The 24,156-nt window shown below is 44.1% G+C and overlaps 1 protein-coding gene across 3 annotated transcripts in view; it reads left to right on the top strand.

Moving 5' to 3' along the window:
* MSRA (methionine sulfoxide reductase A) overlaps nt 1-24,156 on the top strand; it is a 238,867-nt gene that overhangs the window by 101,792 nt on the left and 112,919 nt on the right. For all 3 annotated transcript variants that reach the window (XM_059843115.1, XM_059843113.1, XM_059843114.1), the window contains exon 3: nt 9,854-9,973. In XM_059843115.1, coding sequence (XP_059699098.1) covers nt 9,854-9,973 — 120 coding nt within the window. The remainder of the gene's footprint in view (nt 1-9,853; nt 9,974-24,156) is intronic.

The raw sequence follows: 24,156 nt of genomic DNA, 5'->3' as shown, positions 1-24,156 counted from the left end.
GGAATGAGAACAGCTTTAAGATCCTTTCCAACCCAAACCACTCTGGGATCTGTGATGTTTGCATGATCAAAGACCAAACAGGAGCAAGACATTGAACTGTTTTTTGGATGAATTCTCTCTTTATTGTTTGACATGTCTGATTCCTATTCCCTCATACCTCATCTTCAGAGAATCATGAAATATCCTGAGTGGGAAGAGGCCCACCAGGATCACTGACTGAACTCATGACCTAGCACAGGACACCCCAACAATCCCACCCTGTGCCTGAGAGAATTGTCCAAACACTCCTGGAGCTCTGGCAGCCTTGGGGCCATGACCATTCCCTTGACTCATCCCAAGTTTTACTGGAGAATAGAAGCCAAGCAAAATATGGGAAGGAAAAAGTTTGAAAAGACACAGTTTTATCAAGTGGTGTTTGTCTTACTCAACAGACACAAAATCAGAGAATCAATAAGGTTGGAAAAGACCTCTCAGATCACTGAATCCTTTGAAAGTCACAGGCAAGGCATAAAAAGAGTTTTTTAACAAAGACCTGTAGTTAGGATCCGTTGGTATTTTTCCAAAAAGGATTCCTTGTTTTGCTTTGGTACCACTCATACCTCAGTTGTGGAGTATTTAAATAATATTTAATATATTATAATTTATGGGAGACTTGATTATTTGCAGTGATTAGAAACTCCTAAGATTAAGGAAAAAGAGGGGGAAGAACTGACAAGGCTCTTGGCTTTCTTCACTCTCACAAGTTCTCCTTCACTTCCTGAAAAGTAGATTATTGGGATTCTGATTATTCAGATCCACAGTGAACTTCTGGAGGGTCCAGGTGCTGGTCATGGGCGGAAGTTGAGGTGCACCATTGCTCTCCTGGCTCTGCCAGGTTTGGGGAAGTGTCACAGGCACAGGGACATTCTGGGCCAGCTCTCAAAAGTCACAAAGTTTGGCCTCTGCTGCTTTTCCATATTCTTCTTCTAGTGTGTGATGAGAACCTTTCAGGTCACCAGAAATGATTTTTTGTCTGGGCTGTATCTTCCACTTTCTGGGAATTAGATGCAGGTTTTCCAACAGAGAATTTTGGTGATGGAATTTTATTGTGTGGAGTCACCAGAAAGCAGCTCTCTGGATTTTCAGGACAAAAATGATTTAAATATTCCTGCTTTTTTGGGTGGAAAAGGATATGGAGGCAGTGAGTAAGGCCACCCTGGGACATGCTGGATTCACTGACTTGGGTCTGTCCCTGCTCTCTGCTGGTTAAGCTCAAAATTGCATTGAAATGGGAATATATGAAACCTCTTGTGTTCTGCCTGGGAAGTTCAGAGCAACTGTGCTTTGTGCCTTATTAACATTCTGGATATTGGCTTCAGCTTTGTTTGAATCCTGTTGAGTTTGTATTATTTATAACTTGTAACATGCTTTAGGATGGGTTTGATAAACACGTTTTGAAGTCGTTTTCTGTATCTCCCCATTGCTTTTCCCAGTTTGAGTGCTGTTGTCTTCAAGGGTTTTTTTCCAAAGTCATCCTTCTGACACATTTCCCATGCTGAAAACATGGCAGTTTTTCTCTTGACAGTAAAATATTCCTTCCCTCTGATGATAATCTGCTTTTCCTTTTGCAATAATCTGTTGTGCAGCTTTTATCCAAACACCCATCCGTACACAAACACGTGCCCACGCCCGCGTCCAACGTCAGCAGCCACAGGCAGGAACCAATTTCCTGGGCATTTGTTAATTTGAATGAACATGAGGCTTCTGCTTCTCCTATGGAAAAAAAAAAAGAAAGAAGCAAACCCAACAGTTTCCTTGGGAATTCATGCAGTGTGAACAGAACACATCTTGGCAAAACGGTGAGCCAAGAAATTCCTCTTTAGTTGCTCTGTTAGGCAAACTGCATTTTAAATTTCTTGCCCAGGGCTTTGTTTGACTTGCCCCAGGCAAGCTGTTCAACATATTTATCAACCCTGTTGGAGCATTAGAGCCAACGCTCATCGAGGAAGATCATCCTCTTAATGCCATCTGTCATCAGCAGTTTTATTTCTTTCAGCTCAACTTGCTCTGTTTCACCGTTTTTTTCCCCTATTCCTCCCAACCATTTCTTAGCTGATTGTTTCCCAGTGATCTCAAATATTCTGTGATTGCTCAGATATTCAGGGCCTGTTGGATGTTAAACCCCTGAGGGTATCAGTGGTACAATTTTGTTTTAAATCCTGATTGATAACATTAATCCTATATGGATCCAGATGGCTTCCAAAGCACCCTACGTGTCTCAGTGCTGTGCAAAAGATGAGAGTGCATTTCAGTCTGACTCTGGAATTCTTTCCAGATCCTCGACAAGAACTTGAAGAAATTCAGAACAAAGGCTCTGGGGTAGTTTCATGTTGTATTTTTATCTTGAGGACATGGCTTTGATCATTTTAGATTTCCAAGCCCTTGGTAAGAGTTGTGTAAGTGCACAGACAGTATCAAAGTGTTCAACAAAGCTCTGTCTGAGGGATACAGCACAACAAAGCTGTATCCCTTCCCAAGGGATTTGAGATCCAGTTTGCTCTTGGATTTGTGTCCACAATCAGAGTGGAGCCAAAGGGACTGACAGGAGCATTTCCCTCTAGAGAACAAAAGTGAATCTTTTGGGAACCTGGTGCTATTGAGTTACATAAAGCCAAGAAAAATTATTGTAGCCAGGTGAACGTCCACTGTGTGTCACCTGGGTATGCTGGATGTTCTCCTGGGTTCCTAGGGCATTTTTATCTGATTATCCAAACAGGGAGATCATGGACTCACAGAATGGTTTGGGTGAGAAGAGACCTTAGAGATCATCCAGTTCCACCCCTACCATGGGCAGGGACACCTTCCACTGTCCCAGGGTGCTCCAAGTCCTGTCCAACCTTGGACACTTCCAGGGATCCAGGGGCAGTCACAGCTTCTCTGGGCAACCTGTACCAAGAATTCCTTCCCAATATCCCATCCATCCCTGCCCTCTGGCAGTGGGAAGCCATTCCCTGTGTCTTGTTCCTCCATCCCTTGTCCCAAGTCCCTCTCCAGCTCTCGTGGAGCCCCTTTAGGCTCTGGAAGGGGCTCTGAGCTCTCCCTGGATCCTTCTCTTCTCCAGCTGAACACTCCCAGCTCTCCCAGCCTGGCTTCAGAGCAGAGGGACTCCAGCCCTTGGAGCATCTCCGTGGATTCCTGTGGACTCTCCCCAACAGATCCTCCAGAGATCTGCAGGTTCCCATCACAGCTTCCTTGACACCTACTTGCCCATGTTTTTTAGGGAGGGAACACAGTGGTTCTCACCAAGGTCTCATCCTGACCTTCCTTAGTGATGCCAAGGTCCCCTCCTCAGCCTGAGGAGTTCTAAGAATTAATGGTTGCCACAATTTCAGAGCACAGAGCATCAATATCCCTTTGGCTCCGTGCTCAGAAATATCAGTACTTGGACTGTCTTCAATCAATCAGCTGTACCAACTGCTCTCCACAGTTTTTGAAGGAGGAAAATGCCAATCACACTTGGCATTTGGCTGAAATGTATGGAATGAGCATTATTCTATAGGGATGGAACTTGCCGAGGCTCAATTTATTCCTTCCAGCTGGGGAGGGTCTGGAAGGGTGGAAACAAAAAAATAAAAACCCCAAAAAACCCCTCCAAAAAAAAAAAAAATAAAACAACAAACCAAAAAACCAAAACCAAAAAAAATAGTTTCAGGTTGAAGCAGCTGAGCATTTCCTTCTCCAGATTTTATAGAGGGAACAAAATCAATAGTATTCAAAATCTGGGCCAAGTCCTGTGCTGGCCAAGGGAAGCAGGATCCTGGCAGCTGTGCCTCCAGCTCCCGGAGATGCTGGCTCGGGCAGGAAGCTCCGAGGTAGCCGGTGGGATGTGTTCTTGGCTGTCCTTTGCTGCCTCAGTGTATGGGAGCAGCCTGTGGCTGGATCCTGTGGCATTGGAGCAGCTGGCACAGCCACTGCTCCCAGGGACTCCGAGCAGAGCCTGGCATGAGAGGCTTCTCTGCCTGGAAGGATCCTGTCCCACTCCTTCCTCTCCTCTGGGCATCGGGAAGAGGTTTCCAGGACTCTGCTCTTTGTTCTCCCAGCACGTTTTATTATATTTAAAGCTGACATTTCCCCCCTACCCCACCCCACACACCCCTCCCAGCTGGTGGAATATATCCCAAAATCCTGCTAACAGAAGGAGGAGCAGGATCCGTGTCCTTTGCAGTTCATCTTCCTCAGTGAGGCATTGCTGGCATGGGAACAGCTCCTTAATCTGCTGCATGGAAAAGTGCCTTGGAGTGTGGGTGTAGGGATGGCAGGCGGCGGGCCAGGAGAGGCTTGGCATGCCAAGGAAATAATGCATTCATTCTTCAAAATATGACAAAAAAAAAAAAAAAAAGGAGTCTTCTGGATGTCCTGTTGGACTGCTGTGGGAAGGCAGGGAGAGGGAAGGCTTGGAAATAAATCTGGCAGGAGGGAAAGGTCAGTGGGAAGTCAGGTGTGTCTGCACCTGATGCCGTCAGAGAAGGATACTCCACAAAAATAAAGGACAAAAGGCATTAAAAAAAAATTGCACGAATGAAAACATTGTATATGTGAACATAATTGGCCAGTATAGAACACAATGCACCCCTGTGAGTTTCTTTAAATAAGTGGAATAAATGGGAGGGTGACAGTCCCCGAAGCTTCCACCAGCTCTGGAGTTAATGGGTGTTAATTAGCACAGAATGGGTGCAGCTTGTGAGGCTGGAGTTTGGGTCAGGAGCACCCTTTCCTGATGCAAATTTACTGCCTGTGCTTATTTGCATAATGGAATCATAAATAGCAATTTACATCAGGGAATCTTGATGGAGACCAAGGATCATTCAGCTATGATAGGAACAGGCATTGGAGAAGAGATCAGAACAAAGGTGAGGAAAGGTTTCCTTTGGAGATCGTGGAGTTCCTTGTGGGACTGGGGGAAATGTCTGGAATGTTGAATAATTTTCAAATAAGTTTTCCAGTCGGTTTTTTGGTGCTCTTTGATGGCTTCTGTACACAGTACACAAAAAAAAAAGGAATTAACAATATTACAAGCTGTGAACATTATTATGAGGATAGAAAACTTTGGAATTAGTAATTTTGTCTGGGATTCATCTCTGCAGCACAGAGTCCCACTGAGATTGTCAGGTTGGTCATTTTTTATGGATGAGAAATAGGCAACTCTCAGACACAAATCAATGTGTTTTGGGAGACTTGATTCAACTTCAGATTCAGAGACTCTCAGGTTTTGTAATGTCCGTGTCTGGGGTAGGGACTGGTTTCTCCTGCCTTAAAAAAGGCAAGTGGGATACTCTGGTGTGACCCACCTGGAGCTATGGGATCCCCAAAATCAGGAGGATGTGGAGCTGCTGGAGAGAGTCCAGAGGAGGCCACAGAGATGCTCCAGGGGCTGGAGCCCCTCTGCTCTGGAGCCAGGCTGGGAGAGCTGGGGTGCTCACCTGGAGAAGAGAAGGATCCAGGGAGAGCTCAGAGCTCCTTCCAGAGCCTAAAGGGGCTCCAGGAGAGCTGGAGAGGGACTGGGGACAAGGGATGGAGGGACAGGACACAGGGAATGGCTTCCCAGTGCCAGAGGGCAGGGATGGATGGGATATTGGGCAGGAATTGTTCCCTGTGAGGGTGGGGAGGCCCTGGCAGAGGGTGCCCAGAGAAGCTGTGGCTGCCCCTGGATCCCTGGAAGTGTCCAAGGCCAGGTTGGACAGGACTTGGATCAACCTGGGATAGTGGAAGGTGTCCCTGCCCATGGCAGGGGTGGCACTGGATGATTCCTAAGGTCCCTTCCCACCCAAACCATTCCCTCATTCCATGAGTTCCATTTGCCATGTCCAGGAATGTTTTCCCTGCCCTTTCACGTGTCTCTCCCAAATTCTGTGTCATTTATGTCAGCCTTGTGCACACAGATGTCCTGGATATCCTCAGGCATCTCAAATGACCCCAGAGGTCTCCATTTAGGGAAATAAATGAATCCTGGGATGTTGAAGCTCCTGTGCAGCCAATGGAAACCTGGTCAATGTGGTTAATCCATAAAACTGCTCATCCCTGTTAACACCCGGGGTTCCATTCTGCTCTGTTTGTCTTGGAATATTTCAAAATTTTTTTATCTCTAAGAATGGGGTGCTTATCTCTCTTATCAGAGTAGCACTTTGCTTTCATTATTTTAGAAGAATATTTCAGCCTATGCTGACTATTTATTAAGGTTATGCAAATTACAGGGTTGCCTATGGAAACACAGGGTCCTTGGTGACAAAAAAACCTTGTTCAGAGGATCTATAGGAGTATGGATCCATAAAGAGAATAGCTGGAGAAAATGGATGTGGGTGCTGGAAAGGAATATAGATTCTATAATTTAATCCCCAATTGTTTGATTAATATTTTTTCATAGAGATGCTTGAACATTTAAAGATTCCTCTCTGAATCTGTTTGGGTTTGAAGTTCAAAACAAACAAAAAAAAATTTAAAACACCTTTTGAAATTTCAATTGAGTCAGTCAAAACCCATCACTGTTCTTGTTTTTGTTTTGCAAATTAGCAATTAAAAAGTGACAAATGTCTTCAGTGCTTAAACACTCCTCTGCAATACCCATTATGTTCAAGTAAGACTTTTTTTTTCCTAGAAGCATGAGTGTTTCCCTGTGTTTCCATTTTTTTTTTTCTTCCTCTTAGGAATGCCTCTGGAAGCTCCCTCTGTAACTCCAAAGCTGCACTCACTTCCCCACTACTGGGGATTATGCAAATCTCTTCATGCATAGTTTAAAATCACATTCATGTTTTTGAGTTTTAAATTATAATATGGGTGGCTTATTTTGTTTTTATGGTTCTTTACCTCCTTTTTTTTTTTTACTTATTGTTTCCCCGTCTGAGTATTAATTTAATTATTTAAAGTTATTATTTAAATTATTTATTTCTTCAGTTTCCTTACTAAAGTGGTAATAATTAGGGAAGTAAACTTTTTTTTTTTTTTGTACTACAAGACGATGTGAAAGCTTGAACTGAAATTATTTCCCTGTTTTGGTGATAATTGTCCACATTAACCATGGCTGGAGGCAGCCAATGCTCTGGAAAACAGGCTCTCCATGAGCTCACGTGTCTAATTCCAGAATATTATGTGGGATTTTATTGTTAATATTTCTCTCCTTATGACAATTTCTCTGTCGAACGTGGCACCACTTTAGCAGAATAACAAACATCAGCTGAATGGATTAATGCTGGGGAAAGCAATTTAGTGCTGGATTGTTGTAAATGATGTCTCTTTACCAGCAGGTTGTTTTATTATGACAAAGATTTCAATTTTATCTGTTCTCGGGGATGGGAGGATTTATTGTTTGTATGAGGTGGCAGCACACTTGAGAAAATGATGAGAGCAGTTCTTCAGGAGAATAAAATCCCTCTCTCTCTGGGAAAGGGCAGCACAATAAACTCAGGGATCAGCTGGAAGAGGGAAAAATGAAGGAGTCCATGATGGGGACACAGGTCACTGGTGAAATCCACAGAGTAACAAAATAGTTCAGGTTGGAAAAGCCCTCCAAGATCAAATCCAACCATCCCCCAGCACTGCCAAGGCCACCCATGTTCCCAAGTGCCACATCCACAGGGCTTTTAAATCCCACCAGGGATGAGGACTCCACCCCTGCCCTGGAAAGAGGAGTCAGAGATGATTCACAGTGAGAGAATCCCAAATAATAGTTATTGATCAGGTCGTTGGCCACAGCCCTGATGATCAGGGATTTCAACAGCAATGTTAGGGATTTATCGAGCATTAAAATCCCTGAAATAAAACAATAAGAATGAGCATTTCTGCTTTCTGTTTCAAGTTGGGCCTGTATCTGAGCTCAAACTGAGTTTGGGTTGTCTTCTTAATCTTGGGTTGTTCATTCACACATTCCTGGGTGCTGGCCTAGGAATACGATGGGGAAGAAAATGTGGATCTGTCCCATTCCTTGGCATGGATGATGTTGCTCCTTGGCCTCCCCTCGGTGTGTTTGTCCAGCCAGTGGTAGTTTGATAAATTGCCTCCTGTGAGAGCCTCAGCCTCACCTGCTGTGGGCACAGCTGGGATTTTAGGCAGCTGGAGTTCAAACTTCATCTGGAATATTAAGGATGCAAAGCGCTGAAGTATTAGAGTTGGGCAGGAGTTTATTTTCCATGTGTCTCATGCAGAACCAGACTTGGGATCTAAGGAAAAACCCCCAAAACAACTTAAATCAGCCTTGGAAGGAGTTTCATACAGCCTTGGAGTGCCCAATTCCATGGGAGTTCCAATGGCCCCTCTGCTCTGGAGCCAGGCTGGGAGAGCTGGGGGTGCTCACCTGGAGGAGAGAAGGATCCAGGGAGAGCTCAGAGCCCCTTCCAGGACCTAAAGGGGCTTCAGGAGAGCTGGGGAGGGACATGGGACAAGGGATGGAGGGACAAGACACAGGGAATAGCTTCCCACTGCCAGAGGGCATGGTTAGATGGAATATTGGCAGGAATTGTTCCCTGTGAGGTTGGGGAGGCCCTGGAATAGAATTCCTAGAGAAGCTGTGGCTGCTCCTGGATCCCTGGAAGTGTCCAAGGCCAGGATGGACAGGACTTGGAGCCACCAGCCTGATTTAGGTGAGGAACCCAACTCCAAGAGCTCTGGTTATCTCTGGAATCAAGGGACAATAACTGCAATTTCATCATCAATTTATGTCTTCTGCAGGAGTTGTCCTCAAGAGTTCCTGCCTCTTTTCAGGATCTCCAGGTGCAGCCTTGGCTCTTAATTCCTGCAGCTTGCTTAAGTACCTGAATTAGAAGTAGAAATCCCAGTTCTGTACTTTTTGGTACATTAAAACTTAAATTTGAGGGTAATCTCTGAAGGTTCAAAGAAGAAACATTGTGAGCCATCGAGGCTGGAGGAGGGGCTGCTCTGCTCTTCTGGTTGTGCTTTAAAGGATCATTTCTGTGACTTTTTACCCCATCATATCTGCAGGGTTACGTGGAGAAAACTCTCATGGATCACTGATTCCTGTGGATATAGAAATAGCATATTTAATGTTTAGTTTATTTTTACTGCCTTTATTTCAACTGTTTTAGAAAGGGAATAATAACAGGATGTTATAATTGAAAAGGAAAATACATTGCTCCAACTTGACAATACTGGAATCTCCATGGCACTCTAAATAAAAACTTTAATAAATAGTCCCTTAAACATTTATTGAACTAAGCCATCAGACAGTTGTCAGTGGTGGTGGTGCTTGTTCTTTAATTCCTTTAACCAGAAAAGGTTTTAATTTAGACCCTGAAACAGTCTGATGTCCTTTGATAATTGGCCATGGGGGCGAATGACTACAGAAATCTTGTCTGAACATCAGATATCTCTGTGCATAAATTGTTAAGCTGAAGCATTTTTCCCTTTTTATAACATATAATATAATCCATTATTGCTTCCACCTCTGCCTGAAAGCAGAAAATTAAATAACTGTTTGCCATTAATACAAATTATTGTGTTTTGACAGCTTCCTAATCAGTTCAGGTAAAAGTGGTGCTGCACAAACAGCACAATTGCCTTACAAGAAACTATTTTTTGGTGTGTGCATGAGATTTCTCCTTGTTTGGGCCCTCAAACCCTTTCAAGGTTTGCCCTCTGTGATAAATTGATATTCAGAAGCATAAATCAAGCTGTGTTTGAGTCGTGCTCTGATGCAGAATGGATTTCTCTTTATAGTTACCCTATAAATAAACTTGGACAACACTTGACCAGCAGGTGCTGCCTATAGATGTTCCTTCCACTACTCCCTGTATCAATTAATATGCAAATGAGTGATTGAGTGTTGGCAGATTTTGACCTCTCAATGTGTATTTTGTGCCCTCTTCAGGTATGGGCTGTTTCTGGGGAGCCGAGAGGAAGTTCTGGAGGCAGAAAGGAGTCTATTCCACTCAAGTGGGTTATGCAGGAGGACATACCCCAAACCCTACCTACAAGGAGGTGTGCTCAGGTGAGTCATTCCTCTTTGGTTTTTAAGGATCAGGAGTGGACTCCTGAATTATGAATGACAATGAAGTGAGTGACTGCAGTGATTGAGGAGATTTGGGCTTGGCTTTACATCCTAAACTGTACTGAAATCTATGGATGCCCATCCCATTGCTGTCTCCTAATAATTAATGAGTCAGTGTGTGAACAGATATTCTGTTCTGATTAACAATCTGTTTATTCTTCACACAGTTCAGTGCACAGCATCCTGTCATTTCCAGGCCAGACCCTTGCATTTATTTTTTACCCTACACTACAAAACTCCGACGCAGGTTCTTTCTGTGATCTGAACCACAGAACCCCTGGCAGCCAACTAATGCTGCTGGTGGAGAAAATCCTGGCTTTCCTGGACACACCTGGAAGTTTTCCTTTGGTTTATTTTCTTGTTAACATTTTTATGCCAAATGCTGACCTTGGGGCTTGTTCTTAGTGACAAACTCTCAGATGGGCTTCATGGAAAGGGTGTGAAAATTGACACGGACAAATAATGGGCACTTGGAGCCCTGTGCAGATGTGCTGCAAGGCAGCCAAAAAGGCAGAAACTTGCTGGAAAAGTGTGAAAAGTGGGAAAAGGGATGATTTGAAGTGGAATGGCATGGAAGGGATTGGAATGGAATGGGAAATGGAAATGGAAGGGAAGGGAAAGGAAAGGAAAGGAAAGGAAAGGAAAGGAAAGGAAAGGAAAGGAAAGGAAAGGAAAGGAAAGGAAAGGAAAGGAAAGGAAAGGAAAGGAAAGGAAAGGAAAGGAAAGGAAAGGAAAGGAAAGGAAAGGAAAGGAAAGGAAAGGAAAGGAAAGGGGAAGGAAAGGGGAAGGAAAGGGGAAGGAAAGGGGAAGGAAAGGGGAAGGAAAGGGGAAGGAAAGGGGAAGGAAAGGGGAAGGAAAGGGGAAGGAAAGGGGAAGGAAAGGAAAGGGAAAAGGAAAGGGAAAAGGAAAGGGAAAAGGAAAGGGAAAAGGAAAGGGAAAAGGAAAGGAAACGGAAAAGGAATTAAATTGGAATGGAATGGAAAATTATTTCTCCACTTTATGGGAGAAGGGAAGGGAAATTAAATTTGATTAGAATGGAATGGAAAATTCTTTTTCCATTTTCTGGTGACAGCCATGCAGAGGACAATCTGAAAAAGCCTTCTGGAGGGTGTGCAGGATTTGGAGCTATTTTCAGAGCGTTCTCCTAATACATAAATACACCATTTTTGGCCAGCATTAGACAACCCAGGATGTTCATTCAGCACCAAACATCTTTTCATATTTTGCTTACAGATGTTCAGAACAATTCTGTTGCTCTGTATATTCATAAGCTTTTAGAAATCTGCATAGCTCAAGTGGCACTGAAATCAGAAGGGAAGAACTCTGCTGTTGTTATTCATAAACTGGGGATGTACAATTACCATATAAAATACGCAGCTAACGATGATTTCCTTAAAAACAGGGTCGTTTATAGGCTTGTGGTTCAGGCTGTTCACATGTGAGCAGGTCATTTGGGTTTGCTTTCAGTTGTTTTCTTTGTTTATCTTCAGTGACTGGAATGTAGAGAAAAATATAACATGTCTGGTTATTATATGGTATTAGTTAGAAGGCTGAGATTCAGTGAATTAAACCAATTTATAATCTTGTCAATTCTCATCTTTCTGAGGCATTTTCTCTCATGCACAAATCACAATTTCTAATAGTTTACAATTCAATATAAAAATGTGCCACACAGACTTTGTTTCTGCTCTGAGTTACGTAAAATATTTGGCTGAGAAGTTGTTTCACATCTCCTAAGCAGAAAATCCATGTTTTTCTGAGAAATACTACTTCCTCTTGCATAAGAATTATTCTTTTTGACTGCTTCTTCCATATTGGATTTCCAGTTCTCCTTAAAATGTCTTGGCTTCCAAAGGTCACCTGGAAGGCTTCTGAAAAGCTGGTGGAGGAGAGTGGAGAAAGGGAAAATTAATTTCTTGCTCTGTTACCTCCTGTTCCTGTGGTCAGCTGGTGATTTCCCAAGTTAATTCCATAAACCCAGAGCAGGGTGGTGGTTGGGATGCTGTTATTGAAGAGTGGAAAGGTGTGGGGAGGATTTGGCTGGGTAATGTGGGGTTAATTTTACATATTTGTGCATAAACTGTTGATACTAAAGGCAACAATGGGAAATCTGATGGGATTTTTTCAGGAGTTGTCTATGGCAATAGAGGAAAAAATGTAATATAGGAAAGTTCTTGGCTTCTTGGATTTGCCCTTCCCTAAAAATACAGAAGAAAGCCCTGTGAGAAGCTATCAGCATGTTCATGGAATCCTGAAATCTCTTAATGATTTTGGGTGGGAAGTGACCTTAAAGCTCATCCATTTCCACCCCCTGCCCTGGGCAGGGACACCTTCCACTATCCCAGCTTGCTCCAAGCCCTGTCCAGCCTGGCCTTGGACACTTCCAGGGATCCAGGGGCAGCCACAGCTTCTCTGGGAATTCTATTCAAGGCCCACAGCCCAGAATTCCTTCCCAAAATCCCATCTTAATCTACCTACTAGCAGTGGGAAGCCATTCCCTGTGTTCTGTCCCTCCATCCCTTGTCCCAAGTCCCTCTCCAGCTCTCCTGGAGCCCCTTTAGGCTCTGGAAGGGGCTCTGAGCTCTCCCTGGATCCTTCTCTTCTCCAGGTGAGCACCCCCAGCTCTCCCAGCCTGGCTCCAGAGCAGAGGGGCTGTGATGAATTTGTGACTCTCCTGATGTTCAGGCAGGGCCTTGCATTCCTTGGAGAACCCTTCAGCTGGACACTGCAGCACTCTCCCTAAGTGGCTCTGCTTCTCCAAAGTGTTTAAATGTATCATCAAACTACAAATATTCCCTTCCCTTTCTGCAGCTTGTAAAAGGGATCTGAAGGTTTCCATGGACAGGAACTAAGTCCTCAAGATTAAAGTTTCCAAGCAGTAATGAGAGTGGCTCAGAACATTTTCTTTTGTTATTAAATTGCTGTCAAGAGAATAGATTCCTGTTGTGCCTTTGTCTGGTCTTTTTTTTTTTTTTTTTTTAATCCTTATAAGAAGAGGATATAGGAATTTTAATGACTGTGAAGAATCTCAGTGTTCACCATGCCCTTGATCTGTGCCTTGATAGGATTGGCCAATTGCTCCACCTCTCCCCTTTTTTTCCCCCCCAGTTCACCTGTGAGAAAGGAAGGAAAGGTCAGCCAAAGCACAAAATACTGCATCAGTCAAAGTTAATGTCATGAAATGTGGGAATTACTGTTTTGTGTATTTTTTGTAGCCATAGAAGAGCAGGATTTTGTAGAAAATCTGTAATTTTTGTTAACTAGAACAGTTGGAACAAGTTGTGTCTCTGCAATCATGAGATTATCATCCTAGGATCCTCCTGGATGTGCAGCTAAACCTTGATATGACCCTAGAAACTATAATTTGTCCTCCATTGAATTTCTAAGTCATGAAATAAAATGAATGTAGCAATTTCACTTCAAAAATAATTTGGAAAGGTGATGGCAGGTGCTGCTGTAATGATAAAACCTTGGCAACAAGAACCCAACAGATGCACTGAATTTCACTTACCTGCTCCTCTGCAGCTCCACCTCCACATTTTCAAAGCTGACACTACTGACATGTTTTTTTTTCAGCAGAGAAGTTGACTAAGAAAACTTTTTTACACCTTAAAATCCAGGATGCAGGAATGGAGTCTGTAGATTTGTCATTTAAAAATGAAAGGCAGAATAAATATATATTTTTCATGGTAAAGAAATGGTGAGTAAATTTGCCATTGCCTGAAAAACAAAAAGCTCCTTTTCCACAAGGGATGGCAGCAGCTCTGCTGAGGGAGCTCTGCTCCATCTGCAATCAAGGCTGAGTTCATTTTCCATCTCAGAATTTGACTTCTCAGGGTCAATGTCTTGTCTGGTTCAGGCTTGAAGAAACCTTAGTGATATTTATTATTTAGATACCTGATTGTGCCTCGTGGCAAATTTAAAATCCTCACAGCCTCACTGCTGTCCTCTGCTCCTTTCATCTGTTTATCCCAGCATTGCCCACAATCACAGGCTTGGGTTGTAGCAGCAATATAAATACCAAATATATTATTTATTATTAACAACTTTATTTGAATTGTATCCCACTGAGATGTGTTGTTTCCATCTTTCCTGTCTCCTGCTTTATTAAAGATATATACAAGATGAAAATGTGGCAGCCCCAGAGGTTGCAAGAGCCATTACAGAGCAAGTCAAAGACAAAATCTTCTGACCTGGAGCCTCCAGGAAGCTCCCAAAGGAGCTTCATTTTCACAGGAGGCTCCATGCAGGACTGGGCTGTGATGTTCCCTGTGTCACTGGGCCTGAAAACAGAGGATGCAGCACGGAGCTGCTTCTTTTTAGCTATCAGAACACGTTGTGTTTGTGAAAATGCTGTTATAAAAAAGCTCAGTGCTGTTGTTGTGGCTGGTGGTGGGGGGGGGGGGGGGGGGGTGTTCCTGCTTTTTGTTCTTTTGGGTTTTTTTGCTGTGGAGACCTTGTAAAGAAAAAATAAGCTACAAAGGCAGTTAGTCTGTGTGCAAACTGTGCTCCCAGAATTGGTGGTTACTACAGATGGTAGATATTGGGAATAAATCTTTCCCTCTGAGGGTGGGGAGGCCCTGGCACAGGGTGCCCAGAGAAGCTGTGGCTGCCCCTGGATCCCTGGAAGTGTCCAAGGCCAGGCTGGATGGGGCTTGGAGCAAGCTGGGATAGTTTCCATGGCAGAGGAGGTGGAAAGGGATGAATTTTAAGGTCTCTTCCAGCCCAAACCACTGTCTATGAAACCAGGGAGGAGCTGCAGCTCTTGGGAAACCATGACTCTGGAATTAAAGCAGGTGATGGAACATGTTGGTATTTTCCCTGTATTTCTTGTTTATTGTGGTTATGTTCCTGTTCTTTTGCTGCTCCTGCTGCTCATTCTCCCAGGTGAAATCTTCCTTCCTTTCAGGCACTGGACTGAAATGCTGTGGTGTCAGTGTGGATATGTCTGACAATGTATTTTTCCTGAAATTGGGAGAGCACTGCAATTACTCTGTGCAAACATCACCCCCTCTGACTTGCTAGTTTTATGGAACATCTTCCTGGGCTGGCATAGAAAAGTTTGGAAATTAACTCTTGTCTCACAGAGGTAATTAAGATTTTGAATAATTCTGCAAGTGACCTGCACAATTTCTAGGTGTTGGATGAATAATGAAATCATCAAACCACAGGAGTTTAACTTCTATTTGCTCAGCTGTGCCCAAGCTGCTGTAGTTCAGCTTTTGATAAGTAAATTTTGATAGAGAAGTTGTGCTCTGTCTCACCTTTGCAGACACTCACACTTTTACCTCAGCTTCCTCCAGGTGAGGAGAATTTGGTCCATGAGGAAGACAAGAACTCCATCCAGTGAAAGGAAAGGCAAAACCTTTGGATCCTCATGGCTGTGGTGCACTGCAGCAACAGCAATCTAAAGCATATTTGGAGAAAGATTTTGGGGAAAGCCAGAGCTCAGGGGTGTTCCTGGATTTCCTCATGGATTTGTTGTGGGCTATGATTTGAGCACATCCATTGTAGGTGAAATCTTTGCAGAGAGACAAAAGAGACAAAAGCCTTTCAGAAGCTTTGGTGCACTAAAAAAGGGCAGATTGTGGAGCTGGGATTAGAGAAGAGGTAGGATGGCACCTGCAAACTTCTGGATGAAACATCAAAACCTATTGCAAGGTAGAATCCATCCCTTTGTATCTTTCAGGTTGGAAGCCCGGGGTGTAAGCAATGGAAAAGACCCATCCAATTTTTATTTGAACACCCAGAATGCTAAAAATTCCACCATTTCCATCTGTGGGCAACTTCCCCACAATAATAGGGTGCAACCCCCCTCTTAAGTTACTTGTAGGACTCAGTTAATTCTTTCTAACACTGCAGCAGAGTGTTGCCTGCAGAGCCCCAGGGATAACCCACAAGGCACCCAAAATGCTTCTGACAAAAGATAATTGAGGTACAGCTGAGTCTCCTGCTGGTTTTTGCTCATTGACTTCAAAACCCTTTCCAAAAATTGTGTATTCCTGTCTGGGACCTGGCTGCTCCTACAACAGGGGCAGGAGGGAGGGTGGATCACTCTTCTCCTGACCCCAGGATGTTTAATGGAGTACCTTGGCCATTGCTGGGATAACTGGGTCACTCAAAGGTTTATTTTGCCCTTCACTTGGGAACCAAATCCCCTTTTTATTTAAGCTACTTTTCTGGAAATTCCATGGGCACAGAATCTCAGAAAAGGAGTAAAAGGAAGGGGGGATATTGGGCTGTTTGGGATGTACCTGCTGTGCTGATTCACACCAAGGATGCAGCTGATCTAAGAATCCACTGCAGCAGAAGTCAGCATGACTTGGGCTGGATGGGGCTGGGAACAGCCTGGGCTAGGGAGCAGCACTCAGCCTATGGCAGGGCTTGGACCTGGATCAACTTTAGGGTCCCTTCCCACCCAAACCAGACCAAGTTCTGTCTTCATTTACCTCCCAGCTTCCAGGTATTAATGATTTAGTCTTTAATCATCACTGATGACCTTTTCCATATTAATTTGTTTATCCACCCCTTTAATATGATTTTATTCCTGGCATTCACAAATAGGAGGGGAAATTGGGGGTTCATTAACTCCAGTGCTGAACCCGTGCAGGAAGTTTCAAAGAGAACTTGTTAAAGGATATTTTGCTAAAGGTTAATTCTTGGCAGCTACAAATCAACGTGTCTGGAAATTAAGTATTTATTCTGAGGAGGAAGGAAAAATTTCCTTTACTGATAGTCTTCCCTTATTTATGAGTATTCCATAGTGATGTGCTGTACCTTTGTACCATCAGTAGGGCTCAGAGCAATAGGTGAGCTGGCAAGTGGTGAAAAACAAGGTAATGGGGGGAAAAAAGACAGATCTGCCATAGGAGGTCTGAAAATACCACTTATGTACAAGACTGCTGTCAGGATGTGTTGTTTCTTACCCAGCAGTTCAAACAGTTGCTGTTATTCATCTACTCAGGATTAACATTGTGATGTGAACTGTGGCCACCAGCACTAGAACAGTTTGGTGAGTTGGTGAAAATGAAGTTATCAACAAGCTCACTGTTGTTATGGCAGCCAGTGGGGTCCCTTTTTGTATTTCTTGTACTTCTTGTACTTGAAGTACTTCTTGTTTTTGCTCTGGAGACACTTGTAATGTAAAAATAAGTTACAAAGCCACTTACTGAGTCTGCCAAACTGTGAATTAAGGAGGGTCCTTAAGGTGATGTGGTTCCTGCAGCACTCAGAGCAAACCTGATGAGGTCACCTCAGGCTGGTCACTTTGTCCACATCTCCAGGCTGACCTTAAATTTGTCCTTCCAAAGGAGGAGAAGCTGCCTGCCTTTGATGGAACTGTCTTGGAGCTGTTAAAAATCAGCTGAAGGATTGTCCTGTTTGTCTTCCAAAGCAGCTTCTTTGTTAAAAGCAAAAGGAAAACACTCAAGTACCTACAAGAAAGATGGAGAGGGAATTTTTACAAGAGCCTGGAGGGGCAGGACAAGGGGGAGTGGGTTTACAGTGACAGAGTAGGTTTAGATGGGATACTGGGAAGAAATTCTTCCCTGTGAGAGTGCTGAGCAGCTGGGATGGAATTCCCAGAGAAGCTGTGGTTACCCCTGGGTCCCTGACAGCATCCAAGGCCAGGCTGGACAGGGCTTGGAGCAACCTGGGATGGGGAAAGGTGTCCCTAGCCATGGCAGGGGGTGGGACTTTTAAGGTCTCTTGCAAGCCAAACCATTCTCATTCCATGGTTCTACATAGCCAGGACTCCTCCTAGACTTGTACTTAGCAAGGAGTATTTTGCTCTGAGAAGCTCAGTGCACTCTTTGCACTGCCCTGTTCTTGTTTTCAGTCCTTCTGAGGTGTGTTGCCTGCACTGACATTCCCAACCACCCCTTTTAAATCCATGGATCCTAGGAATGCTCTGGCTGGGAAGAATCAAGAAGGAATCATGAGGTTTCTCTGCCTGGAGACATTTCTGTGCCTGCTACTGAGCCCAGAAAAGCCTTGTGGCAGTGGCAGTGTCTGTGTTCCCACACGTGCCCACAGTGTATCCACACACATCAAATGTTCCTGGGAAAACAAACCCAAATCCCAACATTTGTCCAACTGCAGTTTTTTGTCGACTCCTTCCCCTCTCAGTTTAATCCAGTGTTTACTCAGTCAAGTGATTCAATTAGGAGCTGTTTTTATTTTCTTTCTGAGGAGTGAAGAATGTTAATTGTAGCTGAAATGCCTTCGAGTGATTCTCTCCTAATGTCACATTTCCATAAAATCTAGGAAAGCTTTCCCTTCTGCAAAAAGAGTGCAGCAGCAGAACAAAAAATGCTAAAAAAGTGGGTTTAATGTTCTGAATGCTGGGCTTGGCGTGGACTGGGACCTTGGTGGGGAAAGCAGAGGAAAAAAAGAAGGTCCTTTACTCCCAAAGTGTTGTGTTAGACTGAGAGAAAAGACAGCAGATTGTGCAGACAGTTGGAGAAATCAAGGCTTAGGGGAATTATAATTAATGTGAAAAGCCATGATCTCAGTGTGCACAGAAATGTCACTGCCTGGCTTGGAGTAGAGAGGAAGGGAATGGAAAACAGTTTTAATTCTGCTGTCCTTGAGTTCCCAGGCTGTTGCTGGGGCTTAACTGGAGCATGATATGGATGGGGTTGGTCCTTCCTCTCAGGGATCTTGTGAGCCATGAAAAACAGAGCTGCATTCCTGTTGCTGGTACTTTGTGGCCTCCATTCATGGACTCGGTAAAGCTGGAAAAGATGGAAAATGTGGAAAAAAATCTGATTACCATCGAGTCCAACCATCAACCAGCACCACCAGCAAACCATGTCCCCAAGTGCCACATCCACACGTTGTTTGGGCACTCCAGGGATGGTCACTCCACCCCTGCCCTGGGCAGCCTGAGCCAGTGTGTGATAAAGAAGTTGTTCCTAATATCCAACCTAAACCTCCCTGAGGCAGCTGGAGGCTGTTTTGTCTCATCCAGAAGATTCTGAAGCCACCTCCCTGCACCCTCCTGTCAGTGTGTTGTAGAAAGCAAAAAGGTGATCCATGACCTGGGATTAAGGAGATCCTGATTTATCCTGGCCACAAATTTGCTTTATTCTTCCTTAGAGGTGACAGGTACCACGGGCTAGACTGAAAGTTTGAATTATCATTGACTGTCATAATTACACATTGTTTACTTCTTTTTTTTTTCATTTTTTTTCTTTTTTCTCACTTGCTGAATTTTTTTTTGTGTTATAATGGCTTAGGTTTTTATTTGGAGAGGACACAAGGCTTAATCATGTCATTTCCTCTCCTGAATGCTGTGAAAATTCTTTGTTCCAAGTCAAATGGAACACCATTATAGCACACTTATCATCTGCTAAAAAAGTAATAAATTGGGTCAAGCTGATCCTGGACATAATTCTGCTGATGTTAATGGTGTTACATCAGGAAGAAATTTCTCTCAGCCTTGTTAATAGGATGATAAGATAAAAATGTGGCTACCAAGGAGCAAACAGACCTTGGAAAAAGAAGTTCCACTCTCACTGATCCTGCCCTGTTTCTGCAATGTTTTGAAGCGACAGAGCATTGCAAGAGTGCTAAATATTGACATTTTTGCTATTATTATTATCTGAATGGGCTGGTGATGGTGGGGGAGGTGGTCAGAATTCTATTCCATCCTTCTCCTTTGAAATTTTTGGCTCCAGCAGAGCTGACCCTGAACCAGTGGTAGGTGCAGATGGGACCATTATTTTTCACCGCTTCATTTATTTTGTTTTAACAAATGGTTTCATTTTCTCTCCTGCCTCGTTGCTCTGTGTTCAGGGCCAGTTCAGCCCTTCTGCAGGTGTTCAGAGGTGTTCAAAGACAGGAGCACTGTGTAATGAGCTCTCGCCTCATGTCCCAGCTGCCTTTGTGAGCTGGTCAGATGTCTTTAGGCGAAGCTAAAATTAAATGGAAAAGTATAGGCTGGGATCTGGTGTCTTTAGTCTGAGCTGAATTTAGGCTGGGAAGCAAAAGGAAAGTAGGATCCAGTTTGTATTAACTAGGTCAGATTTTGGGTGGAGAGAGGACCTTCTTCCTTCTTCTCCTAAATGTGCTGCAACACATAATCCAAAGGGGAAAATGGAATCCATATCCAAATTATCCAAAATGTGGAAATAGAAGCAAACAAGATGAGAATCTTGCACAGGGAAGAGCAGAGATTTGGCTTCCCACAGTGTACCTGGCATGAAGCTGCTGCCAGGTGCATCAGCCCAGATGTTAACTCTGGGAATGAATTCCAGGACCTTTCCTTTCTGTCTCTTCTTCTTCTCCCTGCCCAGATTGCCCCAAGCATTAGAAGAAAACAAGATTCCCACCTGGCTCCTGGTGTCCAGGGAGGGGCACAGAGCTGGGGAAGGGGCTGGAGCACCAGGAGGGGCTGAGAGAGCTGGGAGAGGGGCTCAGCCTGGAGAAAAGGAGGCTCAGGGGGGACCTTGTGGCTCTGCACAGCTCCCTGACAGGAGGGGACAGCCAGGGGGGTCAGGCTCTGCTCCCAGGGAGCAGGGACGGGATGAGAGGGAGTGGCCTCAGTCTGAGCCAGGGAAGGTTCAAGATGATTATTAGGAAAAATTCTTCATGGAAAGGGTGGTCAAACATTGGAAGGGGCTGCCAAGGGCAGTGGTGGAGTCCCCATCCCTGGAGGGAGGTAAAAGCTGTGTGGATGTAGCACTTGGGGACCCGGATGAGTGGTGGCCTTGGCAATGCTGGGGAACAGTTGGACTTGGTGATCTCAGAGGGGCTTTTCCAACCCTGATGATTTTATAATTTTACAATCTCACACTCGGGTCTCAGCAGTGGCCTGGCTTTACCAGGACATGTGAAGAATGTGCTTCCTGAGCATTTCCCCTAAACCTGGAGTTAGGAGAATTTCAACAGAATAGTCTCTTATTTTGAGAGTCCTTTGGGATCCAGACTCCAAACTCCCTGGGCAGGTGTTTGAACCAAGGCCTGTCACACCAAAATTTGGCAATACTGTGCTACCAGCTTCCACAGTTCCAGATCTGAATAATTAGGAAGAGCAAAATACTTTTCCTAGTCTTTCCCAAAAAATTTACAGACTCCAACCCAAGGTCTCCAAAGATTAACAGTATCTTTCACATACAGCAGTTGCGATTTATGGAACTTTGCATAATAAAGAGAATCATTTCTATGGCCTGCTTGAGGGATGACTATTTCAGGCAGCTCTGGAAAATAAAAAAATGGATTAAAAATGGCACAGCTTTGCAACAGAACTGCATTTGTTGCTCCTGCTTTTCTGCCAGGCAGTTTTGATCCACCGAAGTGCAGGAATAATCAGTGTCACAGCAGATATGGAAGGCAAATCCTGCAGACCAACTGAGTGGAAAGCCAAGTGTCTCCCTGCATATTCATCTATTTATTGCCTCTGATTCTCCCCTAATTCCTTTATTTTCCATATGATAATAGACTTTTCTCCATGCACACCCATTGTTCCCATGAAGCAGGATTTGTCTGCACGCGAGATGTTCATATAACGTGCGAGGGCAGAATTCATCAAAACAATTGAGCTGCGAGCAGGGATCTCACTGAGTTGCTTTTTGCCTCCTTTATTCCCATCTTTTCTGCATTTGAATTGTTAAACAGGAGCTCTGCTGCAGTGTCAAAGAGTGCCTTACAAAAGCTGTTGCCATAGAATTACACCTAGAAATGAGTTCTTTATAAATCAACGGCACGACAAGTGGTTATTTATTTGTACTCAGGCCTATTTAACAGCTCTTCATTACAAGAATGGCCCAGAGTCTGAGGAACAACTTATCCATTACAGCTCCCGCTCCCAGTGTGTTCCATAAAGAGAAGATACAACATTTCACACATTTTCAAAGAGTTCTCAGAAAATAATTCCCTCTTTTCTCACCTCTTCCAGGAATCCCTGCACTGCCCCTGTGCTTGTCACACCAGCAACACAACCTCTTTGGGATCCCAGATTGGTTTGGGTTGGAAGGGACCTTAAAGCTCATCCAGTCCCACCCCCTGTCATGGGCAGGAACACCTTCCACTATCCCAGGTTGATCCAAGTGCTGTCCAACCTGGCCTTGGACACTTCCAGGGATCCAGGGGCAGCCACAGCTTCTCTGGGAATTCCAGCCCCTCCCCACCCTCACAGGGAACAATTCCTTCCCAATATCCCATCCACCCCTACCCTCTAGCAGTGGGCAGCCATTCCCTGAGTCCTGTCCCTCCATCCCTTGTCCCCAGTCCCTCTCCAGCTCTCCTGGAGCCTCTTTAGTCCCTGGAAGGAGCTCTGAGCTCTCCCTGGATCCTTCTTTTCTCCAGGCTGAACACCCCCAGCTCTCCCAGCCTGTCTCCAGAGATGAGGGGCTCCAGCCCTTGGAGCATCTCCATGGCCTCCTCTGGCCTCTCTCCATCAGCTCCATGTCCATCTGCTGTTGGCCCAAGGGCTGGAGGCAGCTCTGCAGGTGGAGTCTCACCTGAGGGGGGCAGAGGGGCAGAATCCCCCCTCCCCTGCTGGTCATAAAACCCCTTTTGAAACCCTTCCTGGGAATGGATCTGCTCCCTGCTGCAGCCAAAGCCATTCCCATTCCATTCCAAGTGCATCACAGGTGTCTCAGGGGATGTGTTGGGATCTCTTTTCCTCCCCTTTGCTGCTCCTGCCTCTCTCGTGTTCCTCAGCAGTGGTTCCCTGCTGGAATTTTCCTGGCAGCCCTTTGGAGCAGGATGGGAGGAGGAGCAGTGTTGCTGTAGGACACGAAACAACACGAGCACACACACCGCTGTTCTCAAGGTGAAAAAAGGGAAGTTTATTTTCTGACTCCAACATTTATAGATTTCCAGAAGTGACAGTGGATTGGAGGGTGAAAGTGCCACCTCTCCAATGACACTGGACAAACCAACAGTCCCTCAGATTTCTCCTCCTCCATAAAAGAATGCAAAACAGTAAGTTATTTAAAGAACGTGTGTGAGAAAGTTCGTTACAAGAATGTAAATATCAGAAGGCTTAGAAAATCTTAAAAAATCAGGGTGACAGAACAGGGGCAGCTGAGCTATTACCTGCAGCTTCAGCTCCTTCCCTTTCATGCCTGGCTCCAAGGCTGACTTGGGTGACCTTCAGCTCTTCCTGCCCATTGTCCTCACTCATTAAAAAGGGAGATAGTTCATCTTATCTTCTAAGGGGCTTTGAAATCCATGGATATATGGATTTTTCTAGGACTGAGTGTTGGAGGGAAGCACAGGCAGCAAGGGGAACTCAGAAATTGTGTTGTGTCTCCTGAAGTCATAGAGAATTTTAGCTGATCTATTTTGGTGTTTATGTGTGGTATTTTCGGGTTCCCCCATTGTGGGGAGGAAAGATGAATCTGACTCCATGTTCTTAGAAGGCTAATTTATTATGACATGATAGGATATGATATGATATGATATGATATGATATGATATGATATGATGCTATACTAAACTATACTAAAGAATAGAGAAAGAATACAGACAGAAGGCTTAACGAGATACTAATTAAAACTTGTCACTCCTTCCAGAGTCCTGACACAGCCTGACTGAGATTGGTCATTAAGTAAAAACAATTCACATGTTGGATAAACAATCTCCAACCACATTCCAAAGCAGCAAAACACAGGAGAAGCAAATGAGATAATATTGTTTTCCTTTTCCTCTGAGGCTTCTCAGCTTCCCAGGAGAGAAATCCTGGGCAAAGATGATTTTTCAGAAAACATGACAGTGACATTTATACATCTAAATTATTTTATTCGGCTGAAGAGGAACTATAGATCTGAATATTTTGGTTAATTTTAATCTCTATTTTAAAATTATGATTCCTCTCAGGTCCTGTAAGATGAAGTAGATGCTCCAGTGTGAAATATAAAATCTTCTCTGGGCACCTTATAATTGTCCACGTTTTGCAATATTTAATATTACAAACTACATTCAGTGTCTGCCCCCCAAACTGCTCTGTATATTTAACTCAAGCATTATTTTAATTAAAATTAAAGGTTTCAGACAGATCTTTACAGCTCTGCAGAATGTGACTTTCTGGCTTCATTCATTCCTTATATATAGAGTGAAAATTCACTAGATTCATTGGATTTACTTTTAATTTCTAATCAAGTTACTGACAAAAT

This window comes from Haemorhous mexicanus, chromosome 3 (genome assembly GCF_027477595.1).
Source record: "Haemorhous mexicanus isolate bHaeMex1 chromosome 3, bHaeMex1.pri, whole genome shotgun sequence".
Taxonomy (NCBI): Eukaryota; Metazoa; Chordata; class Aves; order Passeriformes; family Fringillidae; genus Haemorhous; species Haemorhous mexicanus.
Note: the sequence above shows the minus strand (reverse complement) of the source record. Positions and strands in the feature narration are given on the sequence as shown.